The 26,539-nt window shown below is 39.2% G+C and overlaps 1 protein-coding gene across 2 annotated transcripts; it reads left to right on the top strand.

The window, feature by feature from the left end:
* Nucleotides 1-5: 5 nt before the first annotated feature.
* Nucleotides 6-26,212, top strand: uts2r2 (urotensin-2 receptor 2). 2 transcript variants are annotated; one of them, XM_064323255.1, is made up of 10 exons: nucleotides 6-279; nucleotides 2,051-2,130; nucleotides 4,313-4,530; nucleotides 5,578-5,653; nucleotides 5,896-5,938; nucleotides 8,474-8,538; nucleotides 8,938-8,994; nucleotides 9,139-9,292; nucleotides 13,111-13,234; nucleotides 22,805-26,212. In XM_064323255.1, the coding sequence occupies exons 1-10, from the start codon at nucleotides 250-252 to the stop codon at nucleotides 22,939-22,941; spliced, it is 984 nt and encodes a 327-aa protein (XP_064179325.1). In that variant the 5' UTR covers nucleotides 6-249; the 3' UTR covers nucleotides 22,942-26,212. The 2 variants fall into 2 exon arrangements, with proteins under 2 accessions (XP_064179325.1, XP_064179326.1); XM_064323256.1 differs by lacking the exon at nucleotides 2,051-2,130 and having other exon boundaries at nucleotides 7-274.
* The last annotated feature ends 327 nt before the right edge of the window (nucleotides 26,213-26,539 follow it).

Raw genomic sequence — 26,539 nt, 5'->3', positions numbered from 1 at the left:
CTGTGTGGCTCCAGTGGTACGTACGTACGTAGTGTAGAATGTCGTGGTACTTAGGGACTGGTTTACTGGCGTGGCTCATGGTGTATGAATGAAGGAGACTTTACACTTCTATCAATTTTAGAAATTCTAGCAAGCTAGCGACAAACATTTAATATCAAATTTACGTAAATTATCGCACACGCTTTTTGCTAATTCAAGTCAGAAAAATGCCCGTACAACGGCGAGTAAATCAGAAATCTACTGACAATAATGGGATTGAGAAAAAAATTAAAAGGTAGGGTAAGTAGACATGCTTGTAACAACATTAGCTTGCTAAATGTTTGACCACATAATTTAATGAACGATGGTACTGAAAGTAACACGCATAAAAATCTAAGTAGTCTGATGTGAAGTAACGATCGGACATCAACCCTTTGACAGACTGAAGAAGCCGATGTGCTACGTATGCTACATAGCTAGTCAAAGACAGTTTGGGGTACAAACTACTGTTTGCATGGCCAGCGAATGGGGTGGATGCATTGTGGAACGCTAAGTAGATGCAATAACCAATTGTCGGTCGAAGGCAATGGATTGCTATGAAGAACGCGGCAAAGGCTGCGTAGCCTGGCGTTGGACCAAGGACACGCATATGATGTACACTGTGTGTTGGGCATGGGTGACTCATTCTAATGAACTTCAGAATGAGTTTAGAAACATCAAGCAGGTTTTAAGTATACCTTTATTATACTACGACTACTAGCCTACTACTAATTATTACAGGGTAGGCTTTGCTGCAGTGCTTCTAACGCCCGGCGAAAACGCACGTAGGCTAAACCTGAAGTAAACGCAAACAAAAACCGCTGAAATTCTCACCTACCCATTTATTTGGTAATATGCTCGGTATTTATAGTTTGTCAGATCCACTGGAACCTAAAACAAAATTAAATGAATAGAAAACACAAGCCAGTAAATGACAGCTCCTACTCAAAGAGGAGTGTACCCCAAGCCTTTAGTGATTATGAGCGATTTAGCATTTCAGTTATGGCGCCTTCAATGAAATCAACAACGCTCCATTTGCCAACATATTATAGACACATTAATACTATGTTAAAATAGAAACCTTACACAGAACTCTCCACAAAAGGCCTGTGAGCTTGGCCTTTATATGGGCACACTGATGAGGGAGCAGCTGCAGTGGTGTGATGCACGTGGGACATGCCCCGGGCATGATGCCCGTATATGTTACATTACATTACATTTATTTAGCAGACGCTTTTATCCAAAGCGTACCAAAGTGCATATCATGGTTATTGGACAACTACAGAACACAGGTTGAGTAAGCTACAATACTCATGTTGTACAGCTATTTACAGTATGTGGCCGGTGCCGTCTACTGCAGCTGTCCCTGTCTGGTGGAGCACCTAGGATGCTGAGAAGGCAATACCCTTTCCTAATTATTCTCTGTGATTTTATGGGGAAGAACAAAATAAATGCTCAAGAACTAGATAATTACAAAGCCTCCCACTTTTTTCAGATGCAAAGCACCTCAAGGACTTGTAACTTGATGGCTCGGTCCCAGTTCACCTCCTAATCACTCTGCCTACAGGCCAACGCTCATTTTGCATGTTGTACAGGGGTTGTCCCAGAACTGGCACGGGGGAGCGGCTGTTCGGCCCTCTGATGCTCCCTCAATAACAAGGAAATTTAATTTTGGTGGCTTAAAAGTGAGTGCTGCCTCAGCTGGCATTGTGTTGTTTAATGCCGTTAACAGAGTCTTTAATGCAAGCCTGAGCTAACCACATTCAAATGTAAGTGTACTGATGTCATACCTGTTCAAAAGTCAATTATGGCCATCAGTTTTGTTTGCAGACAAGTGTCTCAACTGATGCAAATTCCATGGATTAAAGTGTACAGATAATACATATAAAATTAATACATAATTGTAGTAATCGTTATTTTTAATGCAGATATTGTGGTTCAAAGTAGCCCACTGTGTCCAACTGTTAAATTATATTCTTTTAAGTGGTGATGATTTATTATTGATCATTTATTCTTTTTACATTCCAATCAGGGTTGCTGGACCAGACTAAAAATGTGTCCCACACCTGCTGCTTTTTATGCTCCCTTTCGCCTCAGTGGCTGCCCTCAATTGTGAGTGGCCCTCACGTCGGTGACACTTGCAATAAAGCGTAACTAAAAGACAGAGGGGGAGTGAATTGGGCCTGGGGGACTTACTCACTCATTCACACACTCACTAAAGATTATCCACAAGGGGGAGCAATCAGCACTCATGGTGCTTCACATAAATTACACTGTTGGGCTGTCCCATTTATCAACACTTGGGTAAGTGCACTTGTGTACTTACACACTTAATGTAACATAAATTAGCATTTAGTGGGGAAGTATGTATTAAGTGCCCAAGTGTGTAGCGAGACATCTTTCTTAGGTGATATTTCTTCAGTGGCATTTTCCTCCAGTGAACACACAAGCCCGCAACCCGAATGGCGTCAACAGTAAATGTCATCAGCTTGGTGCTTTGTGGGTTAGTGTACTTGGCTATATACTGCTCTGGAGTGGTCTTAGTGTAAGTCTGGATAAAGCGCACTGCACTTTTGATTAAGAAATTGGACAAACTGGTGCTCTTACGCTGAGCACGTGAACAAGCACGCCGAGTGCCCACGCGTGCAGGTGTGATCAAGTGTGCATATTGGGACAACTTCTGTGTGTCCTTGTTACTGTAGTTATGGCTATCAGAGGTGCATAATTAGCAGAAGAGCAGCACATGTTGTTTTAGCCCTCTCTTTTGGAAGTTTAAGAGTCTGAATGCTCAGAGTGCACGTTTCACATGGAGTGCAGTTAAACATTTCAGCCACTTGCTTTGCTGAGGCACTGCTACAACTGAGGAACCAAATCTAAAAATGTATCAGCTTGACTTTCTGGATTTTTTTTTATTAATGAATGTACATTTATGCTATTAACTATTATTAGGAAAATATTTAGAATTTATCTATGCTTAGTCTAAATAAGTATTATTTATAATAATGAAATATTTAAACTAGGCTGCAATTGAGAATATTTGTAACTCAGCTTACATGGGACTGGATGTGACTGAACATGAGGATCACTTGTTACCATACTAGTCTCATTCTGTGTCTTGCAACTATCTGTTTTAGAGATATGAATGTATTAGCACATTTTTCATAGCTAGTTGTTTCGCAGAGATGTACACACATTCACACTGTAGTGTGGGTGCTTGGCAAAAAAGGTATATGACAAAGAATACAGGAATAGCAGCACACTTATACACATTTATACTGGTATGTACATGTGACCACCTTTACCTGACAAAACGTTATCGCTGCTCACGGGGTAGGTTTAATTAAACACTTGGGAATCGACAGTGCTGTTATTCCCTTATCTTTTAATACCCTACTTGTTCTACACATTCATAAACACATTTTACAGTAACATTTATGTTTCACAATAACCTATGATAAATTTAGTTAAATTTCTGAAAATAATGTGCTTTTATGCTGTTCAATAGAATTTGAATTCTATATCGTCAGAACTTGTTAAAAACACAAAATGAAAGATGCAGGAGGATGTAGGAGGATTTGAGCTTCCTGCACTGTTGGTTTTATTACTGAGGGTTTGATATGTTGCTTTTTCCTTTTAACAAATTATTTAATTCTGCACAGTGAATGATCACTGATATATTCTCATGACTGATATCCCAGTATTATTGTACTATTCTGAATAGCCTGTTACATAACAAACTCCAAGAGCCTACAGTATATGAACGCTTGCTTTCTGACCACATCCGAAATTCCAGCCCAGAAATATATAAAAAATGCATAAAAAGTGCCACATTTCTATTAAAAGAAAATTTGACTACTTTGGATTTATGCCACATCTTAGTCATGAAGGGTTATAGATTAGTACGCTTGTATAGTTCCCGAGTTATTGGAGCCTCTAGAGCTATCAGCCAAGTGGCTACATCATTAAGCTATGCCTGCTATTCAGATTTGACTTTTTTTTTTTTTTACATTTATACAACAAATGACCTCATACTGTACAAGCTGCTGAATTCCTGCTCATATTTAAAAGCATCTCAGAGGGAAGTGGGCTGCCATTCCCACAGGCCTCACTACTTGTCTAAGTATTTTTTGACTGCATGTAGGGAGGAAGCAGTAATCGCAAAATTTAATGGTCAGTGTTCACATTGTAGCAATCCCCCCCCCCCCCTTGACAAACAATGGCTTGTTTTTAAACTGTAAAAATAAATGGAGCCACAAAGCCATTGGTCTTAAACATGTCATTTTAATTCCTGCAGGGGAAATGCACACCGACAGGCCTCTTTTTGGAAGAGGCCCCCAGGTTACCTGCTTGTTTTAACAGCTTTTGGGGTGTGCGGTGCAGTGAGCTGGCTGTACCTCACCTTTGACAATGAAATAACAGAGACTCTTGTGCGGCAAGGTGAAGTGGTTCAGCAGCCAAAGATATTCCAGGTTCAGTGCTCTGAGGATTACGACAATTACAAACGCTACCCAGGCAAGTAAACAGCTTTCATCTCTCTCAGGAAGTGTTCTGTTTTCTCTTGTTTGCGCACTGTTACTGTTTAAAATGGATTTTTAAGCATGTCGGTGCCTTTTGTTCTTGTCTTATGGCGGTGACGCATGTATAAATCTTTGGCCTTAAGTGGTCTCCTGTTGAGAAAGTGGTGTGAAATTAGTGCAAACAATAGTGTTATACAAATTCTTTTATATAAGATATGTGATGTGAACTATGGTCATGAAAGCAATCTGAAACTAGTTGTTCTTTTGCTGATTGAACCTCTTGCTTAGACCCATTGCTCTGTAAATGAATCATAGGTTAAGTCAGAGTAATGGTCACTCTGTGAACTGGACTTTAATGTGTTCATAGCTATGAATAACTACAAGATGGGTTTTGTACCTTATCGGACCTGTGTATTGTAGTTGTTCCAATGACCGTCGCACTTATTGTACGTCACTTTGGATAAAAGCGTCTGCCAAATAAATGTAATCTAATGTAATGTACTCCAAATCTTGAAAGCTGTGGAGGGACCCTTCGAAATGGGAAAATAATACTTGGAAATTATAAGGAGAATTAATTGCATCTGTAAGAATGATCACTGAAACTGTTCATGGTTGTGAGGAATCTTATTGCTAAGCTAGAGGGCATATTAATATTTCTTACTATGAAAATAGAAAATTGGCCACCATTTTGCCTCCATTTATACACTGTAATGTGCTGTGATGTGGTTTGGTGTTATTTGATTTTGGAAAAAAGACACAGGACTTATTTTTGTGTTTTGGTCAGAATTATGTTTCTTGGCTCAGTTGTTGTACTAGTCTCTAAAGAGATGCAACACTCCACAAAAATGTAAACTAGTCAACATTTTCAAGACACCTGGATGGTTCATAAATTTACTGACAAACCGGCAACCAGCTACAAAGCATAACCATGACCAGTCAGAAGAACTTACAGTAAATAATTGAAAAAAACACCAGTGGTTACAATACTTGTTAATAATGCAGGTCACAGGCCCCCATGTAATGTGACACGTCTTCCTCCTAGGCTGCACCCCTCAGACCTGTGGGCGAGCGGTAACAGACGGTGTGGTTACACACGAGGAGGCACGGGCGCTTCGGAGGTGAGGAGTAGTCGTGCGCGAAGAATCGTTCAAAACGTGCCGTCTCTCACTCTGTCACAAACAAATATACATGCCACACACTCAATCCATCTGCTGTTATTACCTCCCTGTCTTTCACGCTGGCTCGTTCCTACAAAGCCTTTGGCCTTTTCTTTCCTTCTCACTCGTGCCCCTGAGCTTGTAAGTGATACGGCATCAGCCTGTCACCAGTTCCCCTGATTTCTCATGTGTTCACCTTGCAGATTGGCAGAGAGAGGGCTGTCACTAGCAGGCTCTGATGGAGGTGTAAGTATCCCACCTGTTGAATATAAATGGAAGGCTTGTTTACCTATAGAAAGCTAATGCAGCTTTGCAGTGACAATGCAGTACAGATTAAGAAGACTTATTTTGAATTCCTTATTTACTTATTTTTAAGTCTCATGACTCAATGTTCAGTTCAATTTAATTTAGGAGGCTTGCGCTTGTTATTTATTTTACTGTGGTGGATTTGAGCAATGCATTAGATTTTACACTAGAGGGCAGGCTGCTACAGCAACTTTGCCGTTAGAACTCTGTTTATAAGTACAGGATACACTGGACCAGCAATTGTGATTGAATGGTAAGTCAGTAAATACTGTGCACCTGCACACCTCTAAAACTGTCTCTGAGGGAATGTACACCCTGGCACTGTCGCCCCAGAGCATTTGGGAATTGCAAATTAGTCTCATGTGATGATTATACAATTTGCCTGCTTTTGTGATTGTTGAATATTTAAAATGGGGTTTCAAAGCAATTAAAAGAGCAATTGAAGTGAATGAAATATTAATTCCATGAAAATATTACAGATAGTCTGTGACCTTGTTAATGTATCTCAGTAAACTTTGTTCCTGATCCCAGTGGGCTGCAGGTTCTGCTGGTTTTTGTTTTCACCTTAATATTAGCAACCAGTTCTGACCCAAGAAACCAGATGAGGTAAGAGAACTGTGTACTCAACTGCTTTAATCTATCAATTAAGTGCCGAGTAACAGCAAAAACCAGCAGACCCCAAGGCCCACCAGGACGAGGAATGAAGACCACTCATGTATCATGTCATAGCTAACTTCTTCATTAGGGACTGAAATGTGGCATTTCCTAATTTTGTTTGAGCATCAATGATTCCTGTTAAGAAGGAGGAAATTTTCAGGGAGAAGTCACGCCTCTGTATCCATGGCAGTGATGACTCAGGGTGTCTGATGTGTCCTCTGAGCTCAATTTTTTGTGATCTTTGAAAGCAGAGGTGTGGCATGTAAATGAGAACAAATGACCTAGCCCAGGGTTAAGTAATGCAAGTGTGACCAAGTATCAGCTCTGTGGCCCATTAAAAATAATGTGGCCAGAAACTGAATGGTTGTTTTCACTTTCTCGTTAGATTTTTAATCATGTAAAATGCAATCACAGCAAACTACGGTAATAACTTTCACAGTGCACAGAAAAAGGCTTTGTGGTTATCTAAATAAGGAAAAAAAAGATTTTACTAATCCTACAGCTTGTATTGTTAGCTGATTATGCAGTTGTGCAGGCAATAACAAGCAAATATCCAAACTTGGGGATTGCATTCATTTATTAAAAAAACAAAACCCAAATGTATGACATAAAGTATTATCAAGCATCCTTATACTTTGTATTTCTGGTAAGGATAAATCTCAGCTAGAGACTATTGTTCATGTCTTTTTGTTGAGAACACAAATTTGCATAACTAGAGAGGTACTTCTCAGTTTTTTACATTAAGTACCTCGTGCTAGGGTAGCAGTGCCCCACCTGGGAGTCAAACCTGTGGCCTTTGAGACACTGGTCCAGTTCTCTAATTATTATGCCACACCGCTGTCCTGATGGGGGAGAACTCATGGGAGGCACTCATTGTGTCTCTCTCTTTGGCGGTTGCTGGCGCTCTCCGACTAACTAAGTGTTACACTTGTCCCACAAGAATTAAGTAGAGCACTCCTATTTCATAAATAGTGTGTACACTCTATCTATATTTTAATAAATCTGTGCCAGAGGATTGATTGTCTGCAACAACCACATTCACTGGGCCAAAATTTTCCAACAGGCTTTGTTTCTGACACTTGTTATACAAGCTTTGCAGTTATGCTTGTTATACAGCTTTTGTCAGGCTTGAAAGCTAACATTGAGTGAACCGTAGCCTGAAAACAGCAACGCTCAACTGCCCCATGGAAATAATTAATAAATGAGCCCAAAATGAGCCCAACCCAATCCGTGCCTGTTCACCGTAAGCACGTGTCTGCATCATTTGCCTTGAAATGCTTCAGCACGTTTTTGCCCTGGACAGAAAGCTGATGGTTAATTGAGCCTGACCAGCTTGAAGTGGTGGGAGACATGGTCCTAGTTTTGAAGGATTTAAACTGATGTGCAGGGTTCTCAGATGACCCTTCCCTTTTCACCATGTAGCCGGATGCTGATCCAAGCATAGCGTTTGCTTATTGAGTGTGAAGACATTAAGCAATATGAAGTTAGAGGAAGCTTTTTGTCGCAGTGTGTCCCAGTTACAATCTAGCGAGTCAGTGCAGGGGAACCAGGGACTGCTCACAGTCCTGGGTGAGCCTAAGAAGACACAGATGTTCTCCACCCGCTGGCATAACTAAATAAGGCTTGCTGGCTGAGGCATTGCCCTGCCCACGGTTCAACTTTTGTTGGATGAATCAGAGCCCTTATTTGGGCCCACTACAAAGACTCCTTATTGGTATCTTTTCATCTTAGATACATGTAGTTAAGGTGCAATTTTCCAGTACTTTGTTTTATTGTGTTGATGTGATTTCCTAGCAGAATTTGTATTCACTCCTCTAGGCCTCTATACTGGATCTGCATTCTGGGGCTCTGTCAATGGGGAAACAGTTTGTGAATATCTACAGGTGAGAGAAAACAGATTTACTATCTGAGTTAATTGAGCTTTCTGATTTGACTGCTCCCACTGCTATTTTACTGTGTATTTTCCCTGTACATCAACAACACACCACTTTGGGGAATAAATGGGAGGGATTGATTCACATAGAGATTTGATCTGGTTGTTGTTTACTTTATAGTTTACTGTCTGTTCACATTTCCGGAATGTTCTCTCGCCCCATCCATTTCTGGCCACATTTCTGTGCACATTTGTGGTGACCTTGATGACTTTGCGTCAACCGTACACATGCAGCTGGTGTGTTTTTTTCAGCGGTCATTATTCACAGTCTGTAAACAAAATTTGTAGTGCAGGTTGTTTTTGCTGTTAGAGTTATTTCCAGTTTGTCTGTGACTCTCTGCTGCTCTAGGTATTTTGGGGAACGGATCAAAGACGTATTTTCTGAGGAGGACTTTCAGCTCTACCGGTAGGATTACTGATTAAATGTTCTCGTAATTTTTCATTCTCAGTAATCTTCCTTTGTTGCTTTGTAAAGCGTTGCTTTATACATTTTTATTGGCAAATGCATAGTAAAATGTTAAAAATAATCCAATTTTGTTCATGGTGCCAGGGCTGTGCGTGCAAGGATTCAGGGGGTGATAGCAGAGATGTTTGGACTGGATCCATCCCGCATGTACCTTACCAAGCCCACATTCTTCTCCCGCATCAATAGCAGTGCGGCCAAGACTACTCACGATGAATACTGGCATCCACACATAGACAAGGTAATGCCACACACATACACCCAGATACGGATATTTATAGAGATTTATTCTGATGTAAGCACCCTCCCTCAGTACACATCAACATGCACACACAAGCGACCGCAGCAAGCACACAGACCACACCGTGAAAGAACACTTTCACACTGTACTTTCCCAGAATCCGCCTGTCATTCTTATGATGTAGAGCTTTGTGGATTCTTATCTTCATTTTCCTTGGATGTCAAGAAATAGTCATTAAAACCTGTCTGATATCGCACACTTTTATGTGTGCAGGTAATGGCCTCCCAGTGAAACTCGAGTGAGTTTTGCGTGTGAGTGACAGTGCCCCAGAAGAACACAATTAACATTTATTTATGCATTCATTCTTTTACTTAAGCTGAAAGCTTGATAACTTTGGAAAAAATATGGCACAGTTATATACGTTAACAAAGTATTAATTAATAACATTGTAAAATTCCCTGGAAACTCTGTAATTATTCATAAATAAGTGTTATTAGGAAGATGGTCAGGATGACCAGATTGAGAAGTCTCTCTCAAAGTTACATGTCCTGTTGAAAATTTCTGTGGAATTTCTAGAATTTCTGGAGTGTAGTCTTGAAGCCCTGCATATTTTCATATTTTCTAACATATGCATCATATACTGAAGTATTACCCATAATTATATTCTCTTTTCAAATGTGGTAATATTATGTTTCTGGCTACTATCTTCAGTTATTTTTTTTTTGCGGGAATGTAGCTTTGATCCTTTATGAGTGTAAAATATATTCTATTTTAACTGCCAGCAGCGCAAATTAGATCAAGGGATTGTTTAGTCTGTGTCAAAGCTTGCATGCAATGTCTTAATTTAATGCAGAGTAGCCCTTGAAACATTTAATTGGTTCATTTGCTCAGCTGTCTTTGATTGCCTACTTGTTACACACTAAGGACTCTGTTCTAAATCCCTGTGTGTCTAAAAACGGTTTATTTGATGATACGGGCAGCTTTTGGTTACCTTCATGTTTTTGTTTTGGAACTTTTTAATTCTCAGTGAAGGAGATGCTTTCTTGATTTATCCATGAATGAACAGACACAGAGGTGCGCATTTATCCAAGAATGAACCGATATGGATGCTCTTGGATAATGTAACATTTACATTGATACCTGTCTTATCATTTATCTTGGGTTGTATTGCTATTATTGCTCAGCAGTATAGATATCAATGCCCATGAGATATAGGCTATATATGTGACACACTCGTTTACATGCAGCTCATTCTGATATGAGTAATGTACTTCACATGGTGCTTTAGTTATGGTGCTGCCAATCATGAACTTGTCTGTTGGCTTTGCCGGGGATTGACAGATGCTGAATGTGAGCTTTATGCCAGGCAACCACGTCATTTGCGGTATCTGCAAGCATTTGGCAGAAGACTTAATGAGACTTAATAATCTCTGTGTGATCCAGCAGGAAGCTCTCTGTGTACCCCTTAGGGTGACCAGTGTACTCATTTTTGCACAGGCTCCATTCAGAAAGTAGTGGGGTTGTAATGTGAGTGTCCAGGTCAATGGTGTGTAGGCCAGGCGGTGCTTAAGTGCACATTTGACTTGATGAAGTTCCCAGACACTCCAGGGAAATCGATACTGTCCTTTCCTTCCCAAAAACTAAAACCTAGGACAAATTCAGCTTGGTCTGGGCGACATACCACAGCGATAATTATCTAATGCAATAACGGTCTTCGCCACCATATGGTGTATTACCTTTCTTTTTCTGTTTAATTGTACCTGATGCATTAGTAAACAACCACGCTTCAGAGGCCACGTGTAGTGCTTCTGGAGAAAAAAAAAAAATAACGACTTTTTTCTGTTAGGTGTTGTGTTGATAAAACAGCTAATCAGCAGAAAGGTTGTACAGCTTCCTTGTGATCATGTGATTTTTATCAATCACATGGAAGCTACACAGTCTTGCTGCTGATTGGCTGTCTTATGGTCATCCAACAGATAACAGTGGTAAAGCATTTCATGCGGCCTCTGGAGCTTGGTTGTTTACTACCGCCTCAGGTATAAAGAGAAAAAGATGAAAAGAAAGGCAAAATACCACATGGTGGCTGTTGTTGCATTCAATACTTATCGTTGCGGCATATTGCCCAGCCCTAAATCCAGCACAGCTCATTGTTCCACCATAAAGTGAGACATACCTTAAATATAACATTACATTTTTGAACAACAAGCTGAAGCATTGTATTTTCATTACACTGACCTTAACAAGTATAGTTTTAAAATAAAAATCTCCTTGATTTGCACTGAAACACTGACTTCTGACAAAGTAAATTACTTTTTTCTATGGAAATAGAAATACAGTAATACAGGCAAATATTTAGGTTGGTCAATAAGGAATAATTTTCTTATGTCCTTTAACAAATAATTAATAATAAGACAACTCCCCAATCTGCTCAAGTAGCAGATAAACAAAAATATTATTCTTTTTACTTTATAAAAATATTAAATACTTGATTTCATAGGGAGAGATCAGTATTCAGTAACCAGCTGAGGTAAACTTCACTGAGAACTGAGCTGGAATGGAAACCACTGTACATGCTGGGCTCCCAAAGTAACAGATATGCAGTTATTTCTCACTAGGGTCTGATTTAATTTGCTGAAACTGAATATTATAATTTCAACAACTCTGTTCACTCTGATCTGTGCTCTGTGACTTTTCATCTCCAGATATGTTTATTAGTGAAGCACATGACCTTAAACAGTATGACATTTGTGAAGCAATTTAGGTTATGTACCTTGATCCTTTGTATGCGAGTAGTGTTCAGGCTTGGATTTTCGTTCAGTAAGGGGACCAGCCAAAAATCATGGTTGTGGTAACTTAAAGAACCCTCCTGCAAGTTTTTTTCTTTGCAAATAATAAGACATCATTTTTTTACCCCAACAAATTGCAGCAGACAAATTGCAGTGGAATATAACCTCTTTGCTGGCTTTTGGTGTTTCCCTCAATGTTTAATTGCCCCTAGCCAACCCAATTTAAATGTAAATTTAAATTGAGTTGCCTCTGAGATGCCTCTGATGTTAATTGCCTTTCTTAATGTCAGTGGTCATGTTTTTGATATTGCCCTGTGTATAGTTGGCTTTGCTGCAAATTGCAAAATTAGCTCAGTTATCTGGGCTGAAGTATCGTGCTCAGCAATTAGACTAACACAGCTTATAAGGAATGTTATCGATGTGTTGTTAGCATGGTTATCCTGTTGCCGTGGATCATAGTAGTTCAACAGCAGGGAGAAAATTATAATCAGGAGGGTGAGTCAAATATTTGTTGTATGTTAAGGAATTTAAGAATTTGATTTATGGTGTTATTATATATTATAATTTATTTTTAATCATATAGAGCTAATATTTGATAGCTACCTATGAAGCTAGTGTTAGCTACAATGGTAAATCAGGAATGATTAGAATACTCATGTTATATTGAAACACTTGATGTATGTGTACAGTAGAATAGAGAAAACACAATAGATGAGTACAGTAGATCAGATCAATTTTTTGTTTTCACTCCATATGCTTAATTATTAGAATATTTGCCCCTTAATTGGATTGCATATTTATGTGCTATAGGGGTGTGTACAGTAGATACGTTTTTAAAAAAGAATTAAAACGGCTAAACCCTGGCTGTTACAAGCCACTGAGATTATTTGATTTTGCTCCATTAACTTAATTATTCGCAAATTTGCCCCGTAATTGGATGGGACATTTAATTATTTGCTGCTCCAGGGGTTAATGAACTGCCAAGGAAAATTTATGCCTGATTGACTCTACCTGGTTTTACCTTTCCTGCAGGTGACGTACGGCTCCTTTGACTACACGTCACTGTTGTACCTGTCTGACTACGGCGGAGACTTTGGAGGGGGCCGCTTTGTCTTCATGGACGCGGATGGTAACCGGACTGTGGAACCGCGTGCAGGTGAGAGAGGCTGAACGTGTATGGGATACAAAAAAATAAATGTTAGTCAAACGTATGATGAGTGAACAGTGTCGCGGACACATACAGTGAGCTCCATAATGTTTGGGTAAAAGACTTTTTTTTTTTCTTGATTTGGCTCTATACTCCACCATTTTAGGGTTGTTGGGGACATGTTAATGTTATTTAAATTAAACACATCTGAATAATCAGGAACACCTGCAAAGCAATTTGTCCCAAACATTATGGCATCCTAAAATGGGGTACTATTAAAAAATGTACATTTCTACATGGTGGACCCAGAATGTTTTTGAATGCTCATTGATAAAAGCTGAGAATGTGCACTTTAACCACGTGTGAATTGTTTGATGAAACTGTGGAGTGCAGAGCCAAATATGTCTTTGTCTCAAACATTATGGAGCTCACTGTATATTTCACATGCACTGTGTATTCTTCATTATTTGGGTGATTTTCACAAGAATGCAAAAAGCACATGCCACTGTGCAGTGTGTGTACAACTTATTTGTCCACCATTTCCAAATATCGTAATGTGAATCACTTGTAGATGTGAATAAGCTCAGATTTTGTTAGTGCATCCCAATAATGAATTGTGTCCCTGGTTTTTGGGGCGATGTTTGCACTCGGTGTCATCTAATGTCATCTTTTTTGCCAAAAGAGCATTGAGGTTGGAATTAAGACCTGTGCTACCTGTGTTCTGGTTAGTGGATTGCAAGTGCTGAAATTGTGCTGAATATTGTCACCTCCTGCACTTTACACAATTACATAATTCCCAGCACATGCCGATTTTCACTGTGTGCTCATTGACGGAAGATTTTCAGCACTTTTACCAAACACAAGCTGGACTTAAATGGAGCAAAAATGCCAGCTACTCTTATGAAATATTCTCTATTCTTTTGAAAATGTGCACATCCACAATGAGACCTGACAGAGTAAAGGTGGTACAGTTCCCACTCTATTCATACCAATTCTCGGTTCTGCTTCATCAATTCGATTTTCATGGTGGTGTTATTTCACAGCAGTGCATGCGATGGGGAGTGAGATTGAGAAAAATTGTTAGAAAGCACATTTAAAGATGTTTGCCTTTTCGGTGCAAAATGTCACGATAAATTCATCTAATTCCCTGAACAAAATAGGCTATTCATATTTATATTTTCCTCCATGACACGTCGTTAAGCAATAACCATGGCTTTCATGTTCTCTTGGCACAAACTCTTCAGGCCCTGCTTTCAACAATTCTAGACATTTTTCATGTTGGTTATGTGGTGAGATATTAGAAATACTTCACTTTTTTTTTTCCTGTGAAATTATTTTTTCTCACCTGACACTTCTTCTCACTTGTAAAGGCATATCTCCAGTGTTCCATTACACAGTTATTTATAAAATATTGCACATGCTTGTGTGGCACAAGTCGTGCAGGAAAGCATGAAATTTGGAAATCTGTTACTGGTGAAACTTTTTAATTGCTGCCATATTGGGGATAGATCAGAGGGAGGGAGGCTGTGTGGGCAAAAACATGACTTTTAAGAGGTGGTGCCTTGCTACTCATCTGACAAACAAACTGACATATTGTAGCAGTTTCATGCTTCCCTACTTAATTGATGTTGATTGGAGATACTTAATGCCAGGTGTCCACCAACTGTTGAGACAGAACAGGCAGACAAGCCTTCCTCTTTGAAGTGATAATAGCTATAATTACCGAGTGAAAACTGCTGTTACTTAATGGTACATGTAGCTAAGAATTGTTAACCCTCTGTAGAACAGACCATATTCTACTGTAGGGGACCTCAACTGTGATCCTGGAATATGCTGAGTTTTGTATTCAAAATCTGCAATCAGCTTAGACTCAAGAAGCCATGTGTTGTGTTAATGGTTTAAGCTTTAATCGATCCGTTCTGAGTAACCAAATAACCAGCATTCCCTGAGGCTTCTCAGAACTAGGCCTGGGGAGCCTTGCTCTGCTGGTTTAGTATGAATTTAATTACAACCGCTAATTTGGATATGCAACCTTATATACATCATTTAAACCATACAACTTTTTAAAGTGTGTTCTTTCTTAAATAAGTTGCGGTAAAGCAGCTATATTTTAAGGCAAACTCACATTGAGAGCAAGGATGAGGAAAATTCAACGTGTGTTGAACACTAAAAACCCCCCAAAAAAAAACCCTGGAATACCAGGTTTAAGACAGGCCAGAAATCTCTTGGTGTTAATCTTACTAGGCTTCTCTATTTGACAGCCACATGTTTTTATGTTCAAACACTGCTGGATTATCATGGTATACGCATGGTTTAGATCATACATATATTACTTATTGCCTGTAGCAATGTCTGTGTATGTATATACACATGTACGCACACACACACACGCAGTAAACACAAATGCATATCCATTTCATGTGTCTTACTGTGTCCTTACTACGTATTAATATATTGCAAACAATGCAGTGTTTTATATTAGTCTTGATGTGGCAGGAAGTAATTGTGATGTGAGTTTTAACTGCTGGCACTGAAAAAAAGAACAAAAGCAAACAGAAATGGCCACAGTTGGCCAGCACAAAGATGAAAGTATGGTACTGTTTAGGTAATAAGTATGATGTATGAACTCTTCCCTCCTACTCTATTTTCTTTCACTCTGAATAAACAGCTTATTATGGAGTGCCCCCCATGTGCCAGGGATGAAATGCTTAATTAGGAACTAATTGTAGTGCGTTTTTCATGTGCTCCACTCAGCATCAAAGGGGAAACAGGAATCATCCTTAAAGATAGTCTCTATTATGCACAGTAACTAGGCTGGCCAAGGCTTCTACTACTTGACTTTTATGTCTCAAGTGCAGCTATGCCATGTTGTGTGGAATGTGACTGTATCCTCATCTGAACAGATGCATGATATGAATCGTAAGTTAACTTATCAACATTGAAGAGACTCGTCTGCTTTTGCACTAGCAGCCAGAATTCATTAACATCCTTTTCTATTCATTTGGCATTGCTGACCTGGAAGCTAATGGCCTTGTGGACTTTATGGGTATTGACTGAGTGTGGCAGTCGTCCTTCACACTGCTTACACCTGAACTAATGAATAGAGTTTGTATGTCCAGCTGCTCTGAGCCACTGTTTCTGTTCCTCCCTAAATAAGAATTATATTTTGCATTTTTCTGGACTAGTGCTTGCGCGCTGTGCGTTCGTTGTAAACAGTGACGGCAAGGGTGCAGTGCAGACTGTGGAAGCAGGGTGCCTGTGTTGGTCTGATGGAAATACAGATTCGGTTCTGTTGCTTTGCAGAGGTAGTTTTTTTAGACGTGCATGAATTGTTGCTGCTATTTCAGGAATAAACAGCATGGGCCTGTGCCAGTTATATATTGTTAAAAAGAAGCTGGTTTGAGAAGTGTTGAGAAGTTCAGAACAATTGTGATATCTTGTCATGGCGTGGTACTTCATTATGCGCAACCCCCCAGCCCCCCACCCATCACCACCCTGGAGATTTAACTGGGGACTATGACAGTTCATGACTGTCTTGCAGTTCCAAGTAAAGCACTGCTATCAGGGTTTCAAATAGAATAGATATATGCAATGTCGTGTTAGGCTACCCAACATGCTGTGCTGGAATGAGGTAATTAATGGTCACGGAGATAATTATGGCGATGGGTCTATAATTATAACTGCAATCAGACAAATCGGCATTCTGGTAATGCATAGGGAGGGGTAGCTTCAGACGAAATGAGAAAAGTGTAGAAAGGAAGAGACCAGGGACAGGGGAAGTGGAAGGTTTGAAGTTTGAAGGGCACAGGGAGAGTGAAGAAGGTGACAACATGATCAAAAAAGGGCTGATAAATGTGCAGAAGAGAAGGGCGTGAGAGTGAGAGTTGCAAGTCAAGAGAGCCACTGTGGATGGGAAACAGGGGAGGGCCAGGAGGGAATGGATGTGCAGTTATTACAGAGTGGCTGGGCAGAGAGGTTATTTTTGGGTTGCCGAGAGAGAAAATGAACAGTTCAAATCACATTGTTCTTATTATAATTGTGGAGGACATAATCTTTTTTTATATTGGTACCCAGCACTGGATTCAAAGTAAAAAGTAAATCACGGCACTTTAAATAGGTGTTACAATAGTCCCAAAAAATAATACAGTGCAGCCTGGTTTTAAGAATAGCATCTGTCCTGGATGATTTTATTCTTACTAGTGCAATATTAGCATGTAGAAGCAGAGTGCATTTTAGGGAATGGAATGAGCAGATATGTATCAAGAAACTGTATTCATAATATCAGTGAATAAAAACCAAGTTGTTACAAACAGTGCTACTTTGTAGTGCAACTTGTTGTTTCATAGTTATATATAGCCTAATCTTATGCATATAGTGTTGTACAGTGAAACAGTCTCACTCTGTGCGCATTTTTTATGAATGGTTTCTACTGCACAAGACACAATGCAAGGCCGCCTCTGAATTAAATGCACTGGTCACGTAGCCCTGCAGTCCACTCACCTGAAACGTACATTTCAGCCTTAATTGATTTTATTGCTGAAAGTTACATCGCCAACTTTTTCTAAATGTATAGGCAAAAATGTCACTGCTGCTCACAGAAGTTTTCATTCATGTAGGTTTTTGTGAGTTTTGATTTGGTAGCAATTGTATAGCAACTTTACTCGTTTTTAAATATAGACTTATTGGCAGTTTTAGAAAATTGGCAGTGAAAATGCAGAAGAACGAGTAGTGAGTGGGGCATTTCTTTCGGTTGCATTTCCTGTCAGTTAACAACACCTCCTAGGCATTAGTACCTTCTCAGTTTTCATTCTTGTTTTTGCATGATTTTCGTCCTGTCTGACACATTTTGTCAATGTAGACTGGAATGTTCAGAGCTGCAGTAGCTTTACATTCATTTTAAGACTATTAAGGCTGACTGTACAATTCAAGCAGGAAATGTTTTTCATTGGCAGAAAGGCATTTCAAACAAAAAATGTGTCCTATTAGCTCTATTGTATTAGATTCTCCATTGTATTACTATAAAATTTTCTGACTGAGGTAAAAATAATTGAGTGCTTCATTATTAGAATAATATTTAAGTACCATTTAAAATGGATTGATTCCATAATTTTTTTTCTGCGCTACCTCTGGGTCATTCCTACATGCAATTTGCTTCCAGGTGGGTTGCGTTGCCTATATTACAGTTATGTAAATGCAGCACACATGCACAAATATCTTCTTTTTCAGAGGGATTGCAAACCAAAGACTGGTCTTCACATTTCCAGCATGTGTGAATGCATGCATATCTCTAGAGTAAATTTCTGACAGCTATTATAACATATACAGGAACGGCTCCTTAAAGCAGACTGAATCAGACACATACTCACCAGGCACCAGACTACAGATAAATGGTATAATAGCCTGTGCTCCAACACTTCTCAAGGAAAGCAAATAGAAATTTTGATGATTAACCTGTGTTGAAATCAGCTAGGTAGGATACTTGACTGCAGCCATAATCACTGTAACAAAGAGTCAGATTTTGGGCTCTGTTTTCCAGAATCAATGTTGCATGGCACATGGGAGCAGTCAGTGGTGCGGCACAGTGCTTGGACGCACTGGCATGGCAAGTGAATTCTGGTATTTTCGTGGCCAGAGGCATGGAGCGTACAGTTCAAAGCACGCCGCGCACCTAGGAGATGACTGGTTTATACTGAATATTTTATCAGTGGGTGTGGTACAGCAGGATTCATTCATAGCCAATCAAACGACTTCTTTTCATTCCCTTTAAGAGCCATGCCAATGCGCAAAAGTACTGCCCATTTCCATAGTCTATGAGTGTAATGGAACACGAGGATAAGGATATACTAATCAGATGGTTCACACAAGACATTCTTTTGCAGGAGGTGCACAGTTGGGTTGCCACTATTCTCTTTCAAAAATCTAGTTTGAACCAATCTCATAAATAGGAGAAATTCATTCGAATTTGTTTGAATTTTCTTCCATCAGAATTACAATAAAGCATTGCCTAAACGTTTTGTGGCATTCGGTTCGTTGGAACGGATTTGTCACGGTCGCCTACCGGTGGAGAGAGCACATGCACCTGGGTTGCGTTAGCTAATCAGCCCAGGTGCATGAAGGTGTGTTCTTCTCCATGGTGTAGGGCCAAGACCAGGAGTACACACTGAGAGAGCGAGTTTGAGTTTTGTTTGTACGAGCTTGGAAGATGAAGAAAGATTCTGGTGACTGAAAAGTTGACCGGCTGAGACTAGCGGTGAGCTGAAAAGTTGTCACTGGGTTTTACTTTCTTTTGTCATTGTTATTTTAGTTTGTTGTTTTAGTTTATTGTTTTCACCCGGAACCTGTGAGGGGGAAGGGTGAAGGCATTCGTTTATTTAATTTCGTGTCTGTGTTGGCTCTATCTCCATGCAACCAATGGTGAACACCCAGAACTGCTGCATCTCCCTTCCAGGGGTGTCACACAGGCGTGTGACATGTTTATTATGGGCCTTTTAAAATTTCCCATGAAACCTGTACTACATACTGTAGCTTAAATATGCTATGCTGTAATTAAGAAATAATGACAACAGTATCTTGAAGTTTTATTAAACAAAATAAAACCAGGGAAGATCACACAATGCCACTGATCACAGTCACAGCAGCAAAATGACTCAGTGTTGCTCAAACAAAAGAAAGAAAACTTACAACAAACTTACAAGTCCATCATTATTTCACAACCATAGCATGGCTTAACTGAACTGAGTGGAATTGGATGAGTTTCTTCATGTTTTAAATACACTTATTTCAATAATTTATCTCCTGGTTCCAAATCAGCATTGGTTTGAGAGTATTGCTTAGAAGGGTATAGAAGATGTAAAAACCTGGTTTCAGCCTCACACATAATTAGTAACCAGCCAACAAATGAAGTAAAGTCTTCAAGATTGGCTGAAAAGGGTTTCTTTACTCTTCACTCTTCGCTCTATTGACTTCACTACATAAATAAGTACATTTGTATAGTACAATGGGTAAGGAGCTGGTCTTGTTACCTAAATGTCACATCTTCGATCCCCAAGTGGGACACTTCCATTGTACCCTTGAGCAAGGTACTTAACCTGCATTGCTTCAGTATACATCCAGCTGTGGATGCAATTTAAATGCTGTGTACGAAATGTGTAAGTTGCTCTGGATAAGAGCGTCTGCTAAATGCCTGTAATATAATGTACATTTAAAACATGACAAAACCACAACTCATCCAATCCTGCAACCTTCCTAATTTGTTGCTGGCTAAAAAAATCCATGCACAGTATGCCCTTTGAACCAACAGTGTTTAGTCCTGTAAATATTGCAGATACTAATGATTTATGCAGTTATTTTTAGTGGTTACAACAGTCTCGCACTTCTGTTACTGTAACTGTCCTGCACATACTTCACAGTTGTAACATTGGACTACGTTAATATTTGTTTAAATTGTACACAAAGTGTTTGTGATCACGTCAAACTTAATGTGACTTATTGCAGCCGACAAGTATCTGACTCTTTGTGGTGAAATTTCACAGTAAATGTTCAGTAAAAAGTGAAAATTATTACAATTCTGCCGGTTCTCTCCTATTCAAAATATTTTCTTGACCATGAGTGGTAATGTAAGAAGCCCCTCAGATATTCCAAACAGCTCATCGAGTTCACCAACCGTAAGAAACCTCTCCGCAGACCAAACAAAATTATGTGAGGGGCGAAAGGACACGTGTCGTCTCACTCGGTGCTGATGAACCCGGGATAAATTTAATGTTATCTTGATTATCTGATTCAAAAATAATGTTTTAACCTTTCCTCTGTGCTAACCCTTGCATAGACAGAGGAGACTGCTGTCCGCCAGTAGTATGGCTCCTTACGGATCGCTAAGTGTAGCCAGTAAAAATATAATTGTGTATTTTGCTACGGCACTAGTGTATAGGCATGTGACTATGGGATGCAGATATCCTGAGTTCTTTGTGCATATTTGGACCTTTAACTGCTAGGTGTGTAGTGTTAAGAGTCAACGAGCAATGCCAGGTCGAAATGAATGCAGTTTATTTTTCAGTGTGTTCAGTAATAATGACAATATTCAATGGTGCAAAATGTGAGTGGTGAAATGGCTATATGCATGTGATGCCTTGAGTAGGAGACTGTGTTGACGAGTCTCCCTGAAACATTACATTTCTCTCCTTAAGGAAAAAACCCCAAGCCATTAAATAAAGGGAATCATGAAAAAATAGTACAACAATGAATCCTGCTTGCACTATATCTGTAAGCATATCACACTGGGTTAACCTTTGTAGCTGAGACACCAACTGGTTCTCCGTGATAATGGTTTCCAACAATACAAAACATGATTACACTGTATTATAGAGAACCTAAGTTTAAAAAAAAAATGCTGATCCATTATGTAAGACGGACCGGAAAATTGCAATGGGCTACACCAAAATTGCAGTCCGTGTCTCGATCTTGACTGACACACCGCCAGCTGTAAAATGGAGCCCTCTGTTTTGAATTATGCAATTTATTAAATTTATTACATGAGTCACGCACCTGCATCACAAAGGGCTCACGTGCAATATGGTCTTATGCACAGCGAGGTTTCAATGACAAATTATTTTGGTGGTTTCTAGTTAAACACTATTTCTACGTTCATGTTAATTCCAAGTTGTTGTCTGTGGCTGGCCTAGTCTTTGCCTGCATTGCAACAATGGGCTGATTTTTCCTTTTTTAGCTGTGTGCTCAATACACTCTCTCAACTGCCCTTTAGGCATTATATATTTTAGATTGTTGGTTGGAATGGTCACATTTTGACTGAGCTTTGCGCATAGTCTGCTGAAACCTTATGTAGTATTTTACATCCTAATGAATATAAATCTGTAAGTGTTCCTGTTTTACAGGAATATTCATTTTGAGTGGCTTTCATCAATGAATTTTTAAAATTATTGTTATAGCACACTTTCAAGAGGAGGTTTAATTTAATGTAAAATCAAACATTATATTCAAGAATTTACCTAAATTGACCAGTTTTAGCTGAGAGGGATGTTTTATCTAATTTAAGACACATAGGCAACATATAGAATGAAATGCTATGACATTAATTGCTGGTTGATCAAATTAACATTTTATTTGATGAAAGTTAATCCCCTTAAAAAATTCAAATCACATTTATTTAATCTGTGGAACCATGTTTTGAATACATACATATTTATGTTACTGGGAATAAATATAATTGCTAATTTTAAGTTTGCATTTAATCATTACCATTGGATACATACTCCTACTTCTACTCCCACTTATACATTTTTGCTAGCTGTCAGAATAAAGCCATGTGCGTCAGATTATAGTGTGATGCTGTGGTTAAACTGAATCATTTGGTTTTGGAACAGAGTTGAGTGGTGTTACTTGTCAGACTGGCATTGTGGGTACTGTACTTTTGGCCATTTGAGATGTTTCTGTGCTTCTCTGTCTGTTTCATAGCTCCGAGCTGCCTTTTGGCCCAGTTTCCATTCCCTTCATCCCTGAATTTCTCTTTTTGTTTGTTTCTCTCCTCTGTACAGTATCTGACCCAAATCCTTTCTTGTCCTCCAGGTCGAGTGTCTTTCTTCTCGTCTGGATCAGAGAACCTCCACCGTGTTGAAAAAGTTGGGTGGGGCACACGCTTTGCCATCACTGTTTCCTTCACGTGCGACCCAGCCCATGCCATCGCTGACCCAGCCCTGCCATAGGTGTGCTATCGGTCGCACTGTCCCCTGCTGGCTGGGAGGACTCCTGGAACACAGACACATAAAATGGGGAGAAAAGGGATGGTATACTGATTAATGTTAATGTGCGGCTCTAATGCTGATCCTGCATTTTTGTCCATTTTCATTTAAAGAAAATATTTTGAGTTCCAAAGAAATGGTCTGTGCATGACTCTATTCACATTTTATTTTTCGCTGGACTCTTGCACACTTTTCCTGACTTGAAGAACTTCTGAGACGGGCACATCCTCACTTGAGATGCGCAGTCGCTTAGCTCAATGGATGGTCAATACTGATTTGCACTCGATATAATTCAGTGTGCTCACCCTGACCTATGCCCATAGATGGAAAATGTGAATTTGCCAAGAGTTCCCATTCCATCCCCTTTTCATCATTCACATTATTCAGTTCTACAGGGCATGGATGACTTGAATTATAAACTAGTTGGCAATCTATAAAATTGTTTTGTTACTATATCTCAGTTGCTAAAGTCCGCAAATGAAGATGCACCTTCTATGAAACTGAACCAGACACAAACTTACACAGACATATTTTTTCATGATTTGACTCTGTACACCACAATTTCAGATTTGTAATCACACAGTTCACATGTGGTTAATTAAGCTTTTATAAGGGGTATTTTTCTGTATTTTGGTTTCACCATGCAGAAATGACTTCTTATACATACCTCCCACTCCCTCCAATTTAGCAAAAAGCCATGCCCATACTCAGCAGCTATATAAATGGTTAATTCTGCATTGGTAAACGTATGTTGACATGGTGGTGGGCAAGGCAAAAACCACAGCCAAGCTGAAAGTGTAAGTGCTAACAGTAAACAGACATGGCGCTCTTAGGGGCCGGCTTACATACGGGTTCCCATAGCTGTGTCTGTTAGCATGTATGCCATTTTAATTTGTCTTTATATTGTTCATTAGAACATGAAAGTCTAAACTGCAGGAAAGTGACATTTGTTCAGTTTTGTCACTATTGCATGTAAAACCATTGTTTTCCACAAAGAAATCTTTCCAGTTGCAATTTAATATTCCGGTGGGTAGGTTTGCCCTATTTGGTCCTCCTTTTCACGTATGTACATAAGGCTACACACACCACACAAGATAAAAAGCGTATAAGCCAGGATTTATGGAATTCAATAGAACACACTTTCTGTCCTGTGAGACTCCACCCTGAGTGTTTTTTTATATTGCACATTAAATTACAGAGGCCAGGATGCACAAATGGGGGGGGGGGGGAATCTTAATTTACATGGAAAGCTGAATCTGACCCTGAGTTCGAAAAATTAAAAAACTAAAAATGAGAAGCTGCATTAATTCTGCTTCAATCCTCTTATATATTTATCACAGAGGTAAACATTTTTAAATCTGGGACAGTATGAAATTGGAAAGCAAGGCACTGCTGCTTATTTTATTTGGGCTTTTTAATACCCATAAGATTACCTTGATTCTGTTACACAGTAATGGGGCTCCTTAAGCTGATAGGAAGGAAATGAAGAAGGAATGCGAGAATGTAGGCTCAGGTTGTTACATTTTAATTTTTTTATTTGCTTATTGAAAGTGACTACCGATATCATAAAACTATGGTTAAACCAAACGGACCTGGAAGAACACAGTTATGTGTAAAGCATCCTCAGTATAAATTCTTAAATAAATTCACAACTTCTGCCGAGTCTTGACAGACTTCTGTGCCATATTTTCGTTACATGGTGACTGGCCTGCTGCTCTGAAGTGCATCTCTGATGCTGTTGCGGTTTCACCATGCTAACGGTTCTTCTGGGTGATTTAGTGATGTGACCCAGAGAAAAGCTGCCTCAACGTGGTGCGGCAGCAACAATCACATGACGGACCTTACAGAGAGCATGCTTTGAGTCTGAAACTTTCCGACTGCATCATCCCTTAACGGTACTCATCCATGTGTAGGGCTACCGTGGGAGATTGGATTAAGTCGATGTTCAGCGTATCTTTGTGAAATTGTTCTTTTTTTCACAAACACAGTTTGGCTAGTTCAGCGTCAAAATGTGGTTTGACAGGGGAAACTGATACCTTTATTTTGTGAATCAAAGTTAAGGGTGAATGTTGATTGAATCTATGGTATTGTGATCTAATGTACAATTGTGGCTGCCTCTCTGCATCTGGCATCCTAATCAACCCTAAGGCTGATTGACAACATAATCCCTAGTATTTCTTACTCGCTTGGATTTCCCAGGTAATCACTGCAAATAGGAATTGAGTTCTCTGTTGGCCTGGCTAGTGAATTATGATTATTTGCTTCTAACACAATAAACCCTTAATTAAATTTTTTCAATTCACATTCATTTTGATCAATTGCTATTCATTGAAATTAATGTGAGGTTCAAATAATACATTCTTAAATGTATATGTATGAGTTTAAGCATTGATTGGCAGCTAAATTCAGACAGTAATTGATTCTAATTCTCAAAATTGTTGCACTTTGAAATATATTCTGAGTAACAAACGAGCTCCATTCCTTAGGAGTGAATATCTCTGAGATTCTGCTGTCGGTCCAAGCGCTTTATTGTGCTTTGAAGAAAAATTCAGGAAAATATTTTAATGATTTCAAAACAGCATTTGCTTAGTATGCCCTACTGTATATAACACATTAGGATTACTGTACCAACATTAGGATTACTGTAAAAACAAGTGTGTATCATTTTTTGCAGCTCTTTGTCAGTAATTCACTTGTCACCCCCCCCCCCCTCCCCCACCCCCAGGCATGTCAGTCACTGTAATTGTGTGGTGACCATTATGGCTGAATGGTTAAGAGAATGCGTACAATTATTGCACCAAACAGCAAATGTAACAATTTGAATTTGTTATTTTGTTGGGCAGATCTGGTGGCCAAATAAGGTATATTACAGTATAGAGCTAGAACTTGTGGGAGAAAGTAGGTTTTCTGTTTTGTTTATAAGCTATATGAACAAAGCTGGCTGGTATTAGTTTGCTCAACGTACTCTATACTTGCTTATCTTATGTGACTTATGTCATGGCTTCTGAAATAGGTTATTTTTCACAATGGAAAAATGTCATAAAAACCATTTTCTAACAGAATCTTGTGACAATATGGTATAAAGGCTACATTTCAATAATTTTGACTGATTTATTGTTTTAGGTTGTTAAATGAAATTATATTTTTATAATGAGATGCTGTTTTTACTTTTGAAAAATTCAATGTCAAACATGAAACCTGAAATAATGAATAAACCTGAAATATTCTATAAAAATATGAATGCCATTCACATTTATTTCCCTGTATTCCTATACTTCATAGTATTATTTTATGACAAAATCTGTGTTTTGACTGGGATTTGCGTGCATGTGTACACAAGTACGCAGACAACTTTGATATTCAATGATAGCAGCTGTATGTAGCTCATGAATATGCAGACACAGCTGTCCAAGACACCCCTCTGTACCCAAACAAACTCATCCCAGCATGACTCTGAAAACTGACAGGGTGAAATGTGGGGGAGAAACACCCAATGCTGAATAGGAGATTACACTAATAAGGGGGTGGGGAGGGAGCTTGTGAGGTAAGGACAGCTGTCAGT

Source organism: Anguilla rostrata, chromosome 2 (assembly GCF_018555375.3).
Source record: "Anguilla rostrata isolate EN2019 chromosome 2, ASM1855537v3, whole genome shotgun sequence".
In the NCBI taxonomy this organism is placed as follows: Eukaryota; Metazoa; Chordata; class Actinopteri; order Anguilliformes; family Anguillidae; genus Anguilla; species Anguilla rostrata.
This window is presented reverse-complemented; position numbering and strand designations above follow the sequence as displayed.